The following is a 14,385-nucleotide window of genomic DNA, read 5'->3' on the forward strand; positions in this document are numbered from 1 at the left end:
AGGTAAGTCCCAACTCCTGTTTCTTTCTTCGCATGAATTTTTTCCAAAATTTTCTTCGTCTTTGCATTCTGTAATTATTCGTTTAATTTTTCATTTAGCTCTTTTTTGTGCAAACTTTGTTTATGATCGGAATGGTTGTATGATTTGAAGTGTAACGAAATTGCTATAACTTCAACAAATTTTGAAGAAAAATTCTGCTGTTAGCTAAAAATCAGAAATTTGAAAAATTATTGTAACTAATTTATTGATGAAATAATTTAATTATTTCACTTTTAGAAGTACTTTTATTTCTTCAGTTGCAGTTGAAAATTTTTCTACTTCAATAAAGAAGTAATAAAATAAACTAATAAAACTGGTAAAAAAACTAATGAAAAAAAATGCTTGTTGATTTTGATTTTTAGAATTTGCTCTGCTATAAATCTAAATATCCAATATCTTTTATCGATTATTTCAATTTAGAATATAAGTGAAAAAGTGAATTGAGATAGTGACAAAATGAATTAACTATGAAAAATGGCAAAATTTAATATACAATAGTTTGCAAATAAACAGTGCTTATTTTGTTCCGATGTTAATTTATTTCAATTAATAGTAACATTTTAATTAGTAGTAGTATGAAGCGAAATTAAATATGGAAAAGCTTCATTTCATTTGTAAAAGAAACATCTAACTGTTCTAATTTCTTTCATGCATAAGTATATTTATTCAAAAATTATTACTGAAATAAGTTTAACTAGGATTTGCTTAAAAATGATTGTTATTCTGAATTCAGGTCTTAATGTACACGGCATTTACTTTACAAGGAAAGAAATGGCGTTTAAATAATATAATTATCAAATAAATAATTAATTTGATATTTTCTTACTCATGAGCAAAGATCTGTCGTCGAAGAGAAGCATACCTATTTATCAAATATGTAAAGGAAATAATTTTTAATAATTAATGAAAATTTATAATGGCACTTAAATGCATTGCTATTATTAGTTCGCTTTACTCCTTTTAACTACCACAACTATGGTTAGCTTCGTTCTCCATTTACCATCTTTATTATAATTTTATTTCGTTTATCCATATCTTTTTCTTCCTTAGAATTTATGTCAAATTCAATTTAAGATCTTATTATAGTCTGTAATCAATAAATGAATTAAAAACATGGGGTAAAAATTTGCACTTATTTTTTTGAAAATGTTTATGATTATTTCAGATCGGTTGGTTCCATGAATGTTTTCGCAAAATGATTTTTGAACAATATGGCAGGGAGGTATGGCTGAAGATTTTGTAAGTTTTCATTTTAATTAGTTAATTAATGTTTAATTTGTCACTTTTGTCAGAAGCTGATGAGATTTGAATAATTGCCGAACTGTTGTCTATAATTTAAAAGGTGGAAATCAACGTGATATTGAAGTTTTAATTTAATAACTCATTGTCATTACTTTTAATATATTTTTATTAACAGTACCTTACATGCTAAGACAATAAAGGTATGACTTATGACCATAAAAAATCAATCTTTACAGAACGATTCCAGTGATTCAGTCCCAGTTGCTTAGTCCAATTTTGTTCATTAGTTTGTTTTATTTTGATTCAAAATTTCCTTTAAATTCTTTCAAATTATAAGTAGTCTTATTTGGACACCTAAATTTTTAATTAACTTTTGAAAATTATAACTTAAAAAAACGAAGCTGTGACAGAGTTGATGTGTGTCAGTTTAGGAATTGTCCACGAAATATTTTCCAGTTCTTATTTTCTAGTTGTATTTCCATTAATCTTAAGTACAAATATCAATTACCAAGATATTTCTGTTTACAAAAAATGCTTTGGTATTAAGTTGATGAAATAGGTTAAAAGATCATAAACTTATCAGAAAATCAAGTAATTCACGTAACTTACAATTCCTAAGCCACCAATATGCCTCAAATTTTAAGTCACTCAATAATCTTCAAATTGAAACATTTTTTTTCTCTCTCAAAAATGAATTCAAAAGCAACAAATTAGTTGGAGGTAGACAGAGAGAATATTTAGAGATAGTCCGAATGGGTCTGGTTGGCTTACTTATTTTGAAGATTAGTTAGCTTAAACTGCATTTAAATGTTGTTTAAATTTGCGTGAGGGAAAAATTTATTGAATTGCGTGTTAATAATTACTTGCTAGAAAATTTCTTGGCAATAATAAAAATAAATTCATTCATTCACTATACCTAAGATTTGTCATTATTTTTCTTACACAAATCTTGAAACAATTCTGGTGCTGAAATTCATAAGTAATTAATTTTTAAATAATTAATGACAAAATGAACAATTTTCAATTATTACCTAGCAGCAACCGTGAAACATTACTTTTATCTCCATTTTGCAATTGTCTTTTCACAATATTTAAAAATAATTTCTAATTTATTTTCAATTTTTAAGATTGAAACTGAATTTCACTGAAGAAAATAATTCAAAAAATTTCAAATACATTCTTTGTATTTCAATTTAAATCTTTTTCTTGTTCTTTCTTTTTAACTTTTATGAAAGGCAGATATGTGAATTATTTCTTTGCAAATGTAATTTTTTTAATAACACTTTGAGAAATAAAACATTCCTTATAAATTCAACGTAATTTTGAATTGAAAGTTATTGGTAACAAAATAAGGTTAAAGAAAGAAATTTGGTAAGTGTCAAAGGTCAAGTTGCTTCCGCTAATAAATAACATTTTCTTTTTCATTCTCCATTGTGCACTTCTATTCTTTTCTTGATTAATTACAGAAATTATTGTCATCTGAAAGAAGGCGAAGAATGCATGTTGTCATGTTATTACGACGATGAAATAACAATGGGAATGGCTCGTGCTGTTTCGCGTGTTTTAAGTTTGTATTTTCAATTTTTTTTTTTTTTTGATACTTTTGAGTAAGAGTAAACAAAAAGAAAGTTTTTTTTTCCGATTAAGTATAATTCGAAATTATATGATTAGGTAATAACTTACTTCTGTTTTTAAAAGTATGAGTTTTAATTTTGTTCTGTAAGAAAGCCTTTGAATTACACTACTTTACTTCTTTTCCTTGTTAATAAAAAGTCATTTAAATAATGAATAAATTTAAATCATCGTTAAAAAAGCAATATTCATGTAGCACTTTTTTTTTTTATTTTTTAAATAATTTAGATCTTTCGTTGGATGAAGTATGGGAAGCTTTTGGCATATATTTCATACACTTTATTATAAAAACTGGATGGGATGAAATTTTACAAGTGCTTGCTTACGATCTTAAAGTATTTTTTTTTTGAAAATTTAATTTATTTTAATTGTAAGGTTTCTAAATATGTATATTTAAAAAAAAAAGAGAAAAAACAATAAAATAAAATAAATGATAGATTTGTAAATTTTGAGTTAAAATAAGTTATAAAAATTCAGAATGTTTCATGAACTAATTTTTATAAAACAGTCCAAAAAATTCGATTTACATTTTGAGAAATTTTCAATTCTAAATTCTTAGATTGTTCAATTAATTTTGCTAATTTATTTGCTTAAAGGGTTTCTTGAATAGCCTAGACAGAATGTATTATTTTGCTGATCAAATGGCTTTCTCGATGAAATTACGCGGACCATTGTTTCGCTGTGAATTGAACAATGATGATAGCCTCCTACTGCATTATTATTCATCACGTATAGGATTTCCGGGAATCGTCAAAGGTGTCACCAAAATTATTCAATCGACTGTTTATAATTTTAACTTGTTCTCACCAGTGAGCATTGATAGTTTTTGCTTATTTAAAACAAAATATTTTCCTGTATTTTCCATAATACCGAAAATACCCTTTCGACTTTTCATTCCCTTTGCGCCTAGATAGTTTGCAGAAAAGAGGCACCAAAAAAAAATAAAGTTAGTAGTCACTGAATTCAAAATGTTATGTTACATCTTATTCATTAGTGCTGTGATGATAAATAATTAACTAAACAGTGAATTATGAATTTTTAAAACCTTATAAATTTAAAAATAATTGCGGAATCAAAAAAAAGTTCTATAATTTCTATATGATTTTAGTAAAGAGATTTTAAACGTAAAGCTCATCTGTACTTTTAGGTATTGTTCGTGAAATATCAAGGAGAATATTCGGAATTGAAATTGAAATAACTATTGAAAGCCGTCTTCGAGCGCATTTTAATTCAATCATTAAAGAACACATTATATTCTCAATTACTAGGGTTTCACTTTTTCTTCTTAAAATATGTTTCACTTTTTCTCCTTAAAATAACCTTAGAAAAATTCAAATTGAGTTTTAAACAAATTGCATATGAAAGAGTATTTGGCTAAGGCAACTGAAATAGATGCAATTTCAGAAAGATAAAAATAAGAACAGTTTGAATTGCGTGAATCCTTCGTTGACCAATTCTTTACAAAATGCGAAGTCAAATGTAAATTTTATTACAATTCTAATAAAATAGCTTTTTTTTCACTTTTTTTTTATTTATTTTTTTTTTTATAATGATTAGCAAACTTACTAATTTCGATTTAATATTTTCTAGGAAATTAAAATTCCATTGCACTTCTTGTATGATTAAATTTTGATACTAAGAAAATTAAATTACTTATAATATTTTCTATAAAGTGTTCTTTTTATGCGACATTCACTCATCTTCTGAAATTGCGTTATCATGGAGACGTAACTTTCACTTGTGTTCACTCAATTAATAATCTAACTTTAAAAAAATGACGTTAAGGGACAATGTGGCCTATCTCTAAACGAATTTGCGATTATTTTTCCATATCACATTTGTTTTAATAGAAAATTCCAAATATTGCACTGCGGTAAATTTTTTCATTTCTGTATTATATCTTTTATTGATAACGGTTGTTAACTAAGTGAAATGTTTATCAGTAACCAGAGTCACCGGAGGAAAACTTCATAAATAAAAATTCATAGATAAAATATAAATGATATGTAGAAAATTCGAAATAACTTATTATTATAATTTTATATTTTATTTCCAGGTATTTTTATCAAAAAGTATTTACCGTCAGTGAGATCTGGTGTAACTTTGCTAACTGATATTGCAAAACTTATTTATCCTAATGTAAGTAAATTCAAAAAAAAAAAAAAAAAAAAAGAAAAGAAAAGAAAAACAATACACGTTAAGTACTTTGATTCTTAAAGAAATAAAATTATTTCCAACATATTGGAAGACATATATGATTACAATAATTGAGTCTTTCAGGTACCACTTATTTATCAATCTTTACTGACTTTTTTGAATAGTATATTTGTGTTAATACTAAATGATATCACGGACCACCAAATTCACTCGTATCCAATCGTTTTAAAAGGTTGTAATATTTTGAAAATGATATATTGAATGAAAAATACATTAATTTAAAGAATTAAATGTTAAAAAAAGCAAAATTATTAGACTGATAAAATCTGATCAGTGATAAATTAAGAGTTAATCAGAATAAACTATACACTAAGGTTCGATGACGTTATTATCAAATGGACATTTTATTTATATGTGTTCGTTGGATGTATCCGAAATTATCCATCTTAAACAACGACAGTTATATCTTAGTGATATGCAATTACACGATGCAACTCGAAATATTATCATGATCAATGAATTAAGACTTTATCAAATTAAATATACGTTTGTCAATTTTTCATCTTCAGAATTACTGACTGCAATGAATGATAGATGAATTTAACATTTTTTACTTGTGATAAATGCTATTTTATTTACAAACATTAACAATTACATTAGCTTCAATTTCAAATCAAATAATTATATGAACATTCAGATATTGTAACTTTTAATCGTTACAATGATTATTTATTCATTAGCAGTTTAGATTTATTATTCAGTATGATACATATTATTACATCATCACTGTAAATGGTGATATAATATTAAAAAATTTTGAAAAATCTGAAAAAATAATTGGTGAAATTGTAAAATGAAAGATCAATTATGAGGGGCTAAAGCTCAAAGTTTAAAATTGAAATAAAAATTGAAATGATCGCATTGCAATAGCTATTTGGTTAAAACATATTATTAATATCTAAATATTAATATATATGAAAAAAATTCCATCAAGAATCTATCTGTTTATTCAATAATAAATATTTTGAAGTGAAAAGTTGGAAGAAAAAAAAAATAATCTGACAAAACTAATCGAGAAAGTGGCTGCTGAGAAGCATCAATCGGAAAAACTCCTTTATGAATTATTACCACCATTTGCTGTTGAAATTCTTCGTATGGGTGAAACAGTTCAAGCGCGTAAAAATTAATTTATTCATATTTAATTTCATATCTGACAATCATTTTCATCTTCAGTTTACTTCTGATAAGTGCAAAACTAACATGAAAGTAAAATAAATATTATATTGATGTTTTATGCTAAAATTTGAAGTTATAAACAGGTAAAAGGACAAATGAGCGGAAAGATAATGCATTATTTAATGATTAGACTAATTGATCAGTAGAAATTTTCAGATGAATGTACAGATGTAACACTTCTCTTTTCCGATGTAGTAAAATTCACAAACATTTGCGCTGCATGCGCACCTTATGATGTTTTTAACATGTTAAACGAGTTATATACCAAATTTGATCGTATTGCAAAAATTGTAAGTATTTTTTATATTTTCATTTTTAAATCTTTAATTGTGGATTACTTTCTTTACTTTGGTCTTTTGTTAACTTAAATATTAGATATCAAAACAATTTTAAATTTTGCAATTTTCCAATTCGAATCTTACGATTATAAATTTAAAACTATAACTTTAAACTATAATGTTAACCTTTATAACTTTAGAACTATTCAGTCTGTCACATTGTTAAGGCTCCTAGCTTTTCAGTCAATATTTTTTTAATGCTTGAAATGTCGAAATTTTTCGCATTTGCTTTTTATTGAATTTATATGATTCGATTCCATTAATTAATTTAATCGTTTAGAACGACGTTTATAAGGTTGAAACTATTGGTGATGCTTACGTGGTTGCTAGTGGTGTTCCCACTCAATGCATCAATCATTCAGAACGTATCTTAAATATGGCCATTGGTATGCAAATGGAGGTGAAATCAGTGAAGCGTCCAGGAACTGATATATCACTTGAGATTCGTATAGGTATTCACACCGGATCAATTTTTGCTGGAATAGTTGGTTTCAAAATGCCTCGGTTAGTAGTAATTTTACTAAGTCGTGATAATCTCTCTGATCTACTTAATAGGGCAGAAAATAAAGAAATAGCATGATTGCTTTACATTTTTAGTTACTGCTTATTTGGAAAGACAGTTTCAATAGCTCGTAAACTGGAATCGTATGGCGTACCAAGAAAAATTCGTGTCAGTGAAACGGCCAAGAAGTACGCTATCCTTAGAATTCAATATAATTTCATTAGTTGTTATTTCTTATCCAATGTTTTGTTTGGTTTAACCTGGCTCTATCCATGTAAACTGTGATATATTTCCAGTTCGGCACTACAAACGAATAAATTCCTTGAATTCGTTGAGGGAGGAATTATTGAGGCAGATTTTGGCCGTGTGCACACTTATTTTCTGGAAAAAAACGGTCGAAAAACTGTTTGGGACATTTGCGCCCATCTTAGACGTTTGTTTTATCAATCTTTGCATCCAATTAACTAAAAACACACAATTTTCTTTTTATAGTTCTATCTTCATTAACTGCAATCATAATTCCAGAACCAGGACAGTCCACTGATGGATATTACGAATTGCACGAAACCGAGGAGACTTCATTTAAAAAACAAACTCCTTGTAAGGTAGGCTTAAAAAATGTATTCGAAGCATCTAAGAAAAAGCGATATCTTGCATCTATGTTTAAAGAGGAGCTTAAGTTGTTCATTAGAAATTTATACGATAAGCTATTCTAGATAACCATCATGAGAAAAAAGCGAAAAGTGGGACAGAAGCCTTCTGCATCTCAACCAGCTAATGCTAATCTTCAAGGAACGAATATTTGTGTTGTCATTTGATATTGCGCTTTTTTGCCATAAATTTGCTGTTACAATAGACATCACAAAGAGATGAAAGATAATACCATAAGTTTTTCTGACATTGTTCCTCCATGTGAATACTATGCAATCTGTCTACTTCGCTTGATCTATCTTTTGAAGTTCTGAACTTGTAATTTCTAAAAATACAGAACGTTTCAAATCTTATTATTTCTGTAACAGAAGTCTTCAAATTAAAATTCTATTCGAGAATCAACAACAATACAAACATATCTACGAAATTATAATTAAAACACATAAAATGCATGTCTATCGATCATGAATATCACTTCTATTAATCACAATGAACTATTAGGAAAACAGTTACTAATTTCAGCATTTTCAAAATTGAAACTGGATTTTGAGACGATTTTAACGGGCTCATACTTTTTTCTACTATTTTTTTAAACTTGTAAAATATAATTTATAAATTAATTGAAAATTTATAAATTAACTGAAACATAATTTATAAAAGATAGTACAAGAAATCAGAAATTGAATGCGTAGACATAATATTTATACATGTAACATACACCTCAAAAACTTTTGAAGACAATTAGATAAATGCAAATCAACACTCGACAAATGGCCAACATGCTTCCTGTACGTTTTGTTGAGAAAAAGGAATTCTCTTTTGAAATTTCCGAAACAGTTGCAACGTTGCTCCATAAAATTCTGTACAAATGTAAACAATGAAAGAATTTATAAATAAAAAGAAATGGCTTAACAACCCAATAATTCTAACCCATATCAATCCCAGACAAATACAGTATGAGTAAAATTATTACCAGAAAAAAGAAATGATTATGAAGAGTATGGATGACGAATATTTACAACAACAGTATTGTATACGTTCAATTACTAAACGATTCAGGTTACTGAACTTCTCTTGCTGACATCAGAAAAATTCATGCACCTGCATAATTACAATTACAAACAACTCTTTAAAAAAAAGAAAAGAAAATATACGGTTTTTACATAAAAATGTCTTATGTTTGAATTTAGCACCAGGATACTCCCGTAAATTAATAACAAGAATGTTCTAGTGTGTAGAATTTTTACTTGCGAAACCTTCATCAGATAATGACAATGGAGATGAAAATTCCAGTTTTGGGCTGCAAATATCTTTTGCAAAAGATTCAGATCTCTCCTCTACCGGCGTTATGAGGTCGAAGGAGGAGCAAGTATGAAAATTGAAGATGCTTCCTCGATCAGATGTATCTGTTGAACCATTCCAAGTTGAATCTGCCGTATGTTCACTTTCACTGAGTGAAGGTAACTGTCGGTAATCACTTTCTTCCCAAACAATAACGCTGTAAATAAATTTTATCAAAATATGCAGATAACTATAAGATATTGAGATGTAAGTCTTAATAGAATACACCAACCTTTGTCTAAAAACTTTTTTCCGAGTTAGATTGTAAGTTAGTGTTTCCATGATATTATGAATCCAGAATTCGATGGAAAACATATTTAATATAAAAAATACACCACAACACGGTATAGGTGCTTATAAATAAAAAAAATAAGTGCATTCCCGAGATTATGCATGCAGAAAGAGCAGAATTCAAATGAAATCAAACGCAGAAACATGAAGAATGGAATCTCCTTACTTTGTCTGTTCTTGATACTGCTTCAACAATGCACGCACCATATTCAATGTGTGCTCAATTTCGCGATAGGTTTGAGGTATTGGTATCTCAGTTTCTTTAAAGAAGCATAACATTTGCATTGGATGACTTATTTTCTGCAAAAAGAAGTGAAATTAAGATAAGCTGATTCGCGTTATAATGATGCATTAATAATGAAGATATTGATTGATTTTTGATCGATTGCAACAACATTTATTAGCTATATTTCTCAGTAACGGTTCTTACTAAGCAATACATTCGTGAAATGAATTCAATAAATAGAAGTTACGACTTCACGACCATCATAATAAAAATAAACGAAACTCGGGAAATACCTGACATGGCTTCTTCGAAGACTTCTTGCAATTTTTTTTCTTCAAAACGTTAGTAAGAGATGTTTCTTTTCCAAATTCCTGCTCAACCGGTAATGATGGATGTATTTTCAGGGCGGAAAAAGATAACGGATATTCCTCAGCTGAATCTGAAAAAATGTTTTCATATAGACTAATACAATTTATCGATAAAATTATGTCTCAACTGAACAAAGTTTCATCCTTTTTTAGGAATAAATCTGTATTGGAAATAAAATAAGATGAAAAAACGAAACACTGAAACACATCAGACTAAATTTAATAAAATGAAGAATAGAATGTACAATAACCTTCACTACCATCAGCAATCATTTGTCTACATGTTTTATCAACTGTATCACAAGCTGATGAAAAACATTCCACGGGCATCCGTGACTGTAGTGAAGTTAAGTATTCAATTAATCTTTTACATGCCATCTTCTGTTCATAAAACGGTTCCAATGTGTCTTCATCAACAAAGTCAGCATCTAAATTTGAAAGGGTGAGTTAATTTTGGTCTGTGAAGAAATCGAATCACTTAAAGTCATGATTGTAGTCTGAATGGCAGAAACGAAACAAAATCAACTCAAACAATAGAGAAAAAACTCACAAGACTGTTGGCGATGAGTCGTTGGGTATGTCGCTGGATATGGATAGTTCGAACAAATTATGGAAGAACATTGTATATCTTTTTTATTTCTATTTGACCAGTCGATGTATTCCGCCCGCTTCTTGTTGTAACTATCCACCAGTTTCTTTTTTTTAGCATGCAAATCGCATAAACTGTCTTTAAGATGTAAGAAATTCCGCCTTTGCTGTCTAATATATCGATCAGTTGTCTCAAGCTGACTTGTTATTTCACGGATTGACTTCAGCACATTCTAAAATGTTTCCTTCTCATTACTGCTTTACTATTTTATGAAGATACTTGATAAATATGAGTGCAGACTGCTTGAAAATAATGAAATAATGCACATAAGATAAATCTTATTACTATACAAAATTTCTTGAAACTATAAAATAAATAATAAAATTAAGGATCAAAATAAGGAACTAAAACTAATCAAAAAAAAAAAAAAAACCAAAGTGAAAGGGAAGTTTTTCCTGAACTAACACTTATAGTCTGTTAAAAACAATACCTAACCAAAATTTACTAAGAATCCACAACATTAAGCAATAAACTAATCTATGTACACCTTCCTCTTCCTGTTGTAACTATCCACCGCTTCACTTGTTTTCATCGAAAGGAAAAAATCGCCAGAAGGGCTGAGAAGTAAACTTCACAAGATTAAGAATTAGTGAAAGTTCCGATAAAGAGATGGAATGTGTAGCAACATACACTACGCCTTTCATTGATTCCACACAACTGGAGTTGTATAACTCTTTTCTCTTCCATGATAATATTATATTTCCTAAAAAAATGAGATTTGTTGTACAAACAATAAATGATCGCACTGAATCCATAATATATACTTTAAAAAAAAAAATGTTTTATAAGTATTTTGAATGAAATCAATGCTATGAATTCATAAGAAAACTACAACCTAAACCGATAAAATTAGCTGACTAAAATCAGCTTACATGTCGACTGGATAAACTACTTAGACCATTCAGATCATTCCTGTGCTTGGAAATGCGATTTTAATATCACTAGTAAATCCCTAAAATGCTTTTTTTCATCTTCACTGCGTCAATTTTCCTTCGTTTTTCTTCCTGTTTATTGCGCCAAAATCTTCAACCCTTTTTCCGCAAAAGTTTTTTTTTTCCAAGTTTTCCTGGATTTGTCTGCTAGCCACAACTTTGGGAAGATGTTAATTTTATATAAGTCTCAGTTTATGTCTATATTTTTTCTATTTTTTTTGGTATTTTTTCCAAATCTCTTAATGTAAAATTGAGGATGATTTAAATGCTTTTAACCATTAAGTGGTCTAGTAGAGCTACCTGGGCGTATTTTTTTTACAACTATTAGAAATCTAATACATAGTTTCTCGAGAATTAAAATCAATGTTCAGCAATGATTTATTGTTTAAAGTTAATTAAATAAAAAAAAAATCAGTATAGGTGACTAGAAAACTTGCGCTAATTTGGCTCGATTCCGTTTCAGTTTATCGATTTCCTTAACAAGTGCTTTTTCAGTACGACTAGAAGTGAACTTCGTTTGAGAGTATGCAATCTCCAATTCTTCCAAACGTGCTGTCAATCTGCTTTCATCCTTGTAGACCAAATCATTTTCTATATCGGACAATAATGCATTCTGTAAAATTTTCATTTCATGATTATATATATAAATAAATCAAATTTCATTATTGAGTGAACTAAATCCTCAAGAAGATATATATATATATACGGTCCATTATTTTTCAATAAATGGACCCATTTTTTGAAAATAATATCTTCCCTTCCATAAAAACAATGATCACAGTATGTTATAAATTCACAAGAAATGCTAAACTAGTTAGAAATTCTAGATTAAACTTCTTTATTTTGAACTTTAAATTTTCATTTTGTCATTTCTAGGTTCCTAACACCTTTGCTATTAACAACGTGACCGATAATAGTGCACGATATCGATATATTTCTATTAAATCATTAAAAATTTCATGATTTAAGAAGCAGATGAGTAGTAATTTCACGACATAAGGTAATCGCTAACCTTTTCTGTGAGCAGTTTTTTGATTTCATTAATTTCAATTTTCATTCCATCAGCCTCAACCTTCAATTGTTCCCTCCTTTTGCAAGGTTCTTGCTTGCTCTGCTTTAACATATTCAAAGTTCCAATAGTGTTGTTCCTTCCTATAATTCTATCGATCTGCAAATAAAGGGAAACATGACAAAGAAGTATGACAAACACATCCGAAAAATTACTCAACAATCAGTTGAAAGAGGTTTTAAAAAATTGAGCTTTAAGCATACTGAAATGAAGCATTTATAACAAGTTCATAGTTATCAAGAAGTAAACATATTACCAATTATTTACAAGTTTCTATATTACTCAGTAGAGATGTGGAATAAAGCTGAAAGAATAAAGCTAATTGGTATGTCAGTCAAAGTCATAACCTTATATACATACCCAATAGTGAATGAATGAATAAACAATACTGGTGGTGAATGGTCAGCAATACAGGCGATAAGGGATGATAGACAAAGATTTAAATTACTAAAAGGCATATTCATTAGCTTCAAGAAAAAGATTTCAAAACGCCAAACGGTCTTTAACATAACCTAGAAACTCTAATGACTGAAATAAATAACTTTGAAGCTAAGAAAATCAAGCACTGAAGACTAAAAGTAACCTTCGCGACCGTTTCGCTAATACTCTGATTATAATTACGAAGTTCCTGCTGAAAAGCTTGTCTATCTGGCACTGTCGGTCTCAAACTGGTTGTCGCAATAACAGTTGCATTTGTAATAGGACATGTCGTGCCTTTCTCATCCATTTATGATCGCTATCAATAGCAAAAGATTCTGCAATAAACTAGTGACTTTCTAAACTGCAATAAAATAATATATAGAAAATTTGATGCACGTCACAATGTTTAAAACAAGTACTTACGAAACAAGTGGCCAACAGTAGACAAATCATTTAAAACGTATTATTAGATGCAGAAGTATTATCATTAGTTTTCCAACGGATAAATAAGGTTCATTTTATTATTGCATAAACAAATAGATGTCATATTAGATTTTTAGAAGTTTGAAAATACCTTGAAAGATGAGGGATATGAATGGATAGAAGTAACACTAAAAGATAGTCAAAAGTTGCATAATGTGAACTACCTATCGATGGCATAAAACACACGAAAAGGACACTTATTGGATAATTTATCTAAAGACTTTTTTACAATCTTCAAATTAAAGGATCAAACGGGAAAAGGGACAAAGAGTGTGACATGATTTGATAGCAGTCCAGCATAAGGATAATATTGAAAATGGAAGAGGAAAAAGATATAAAATACCAATGCAAAAATTATGGCTTATATCATTTGAAAAGGAATCGCATTTTTCTTTCAAAAATGAAAAGCAAAAAAAAAGAGGAAAAAAGAAGCGTAGAGATGTATGTGATGATGATGCTACAAGATGACGCGTAGTTGAATTGTCGTCATCATTTCTCACTCACTTCAGCACCTATCATCTATCACTCATCTACGATCCTTCAAGACATAAAGCGGGAAAACAAAATGATGAGGAATGATAAGGATGATAACATCTACAGATTGGGTTATTACTGATAACAATAAAGTAACACTAATTAGCTTTGATAAGAAATGATTGAAATCATTGTGGATAGAGCAGTGATATTAGTAAAACACTCGAATATGATCACTATTCGAAATAACTGCTAACTGATCTAATCCTCTGCAACATTGATGTAGTAGCTAATTATATTACATAATTGAAGAAAAAAAATAAATAAATAAAGGC

The 14,385-nt window shown here is 28.5% G+C and overlaps 2 protein-coding genes across 2 annotated transcripts; one reads left to right on the forward strand and one right to left on the reverse strand.

Moving 5' to 3' along the window:
- Nucleotides 1-1,234: 1,234 nt before the first annotated feature.
- On the forward strand, nt 1,235-7,964 carry Bm2933 (Adenylate and Guanylate cyclase catalytic domain containing protein; the record flags this gene model as incomplete). The annotated part of the gene is made up of 17 exons (XM_043075668.1): nt 1,235-1,278; nt 2,748-2,848; nt 3,142-3,248; nt 3,510-3,669; nt 4,061-4,182; nt 4,318-4,392; nt 4,699-4,786; nt 4,970-5,052; nt 5,194-5,302; nt 5,445-5,616; nt 6,101-6,246; nt 6,463-6,596; nt 6,925-7,148; nt 7,242-7,334; nt 7,443-7,579; nt 7,672-7,751; nt 7,863-7,964. The coding sequence occupies 17 exons, from the start codon at nt 1,235-1,237 to the stop codon at nt 7,962-7,964; spliced, it is 1,977 nt and encodes a 658-aa protein (XP_042931602.1).
- A 1,060-nt stretch (nt 7,965-9,024) lies between these two features.
- Nucleotides 9,025-13,400, reverse strand: Bm9246 (Uncharacterized protein; the record flags this gene model as incomplete). The annotated part of the gene is made up of 9 exons (XM_043075669.1): nt 9,025-9,295; nt 9,596-9,729; nt 9,949-10,094; nt 10,275-10,451; nt 10,574-10,844; nt 11,303-11,375; nt 12,042-12,217; nt 12,617-12,772; nt 13,257-13,400. The coding sequence occupies 9 exons, from the start codon at nt 13,398-13,400 to the stop codon at nt 9,025-9,027; spliced, it is 1,548 nt and encodes a 515-aa protein (XP_042931603.1).
- Nucleotides 13,401-14,385: the final 985 nt, after the last annotated feature.

The sequence above is a fragment of the Brugia malayi genome (genome assembly GCF_000002995.4).
Source record: "Brugia malayi strain FR3 genome assembly, contig: Bm_v4_ChrX_scaffold_001, whole genome shotgun sequence".
Taxonomy (NCBI): domain Eukaryota; kingdom Metazoa; phylum Nematoda; class Chromadorea; order Rhabditida; family Onchocercidae; genus Brugia; species Brugia malayi.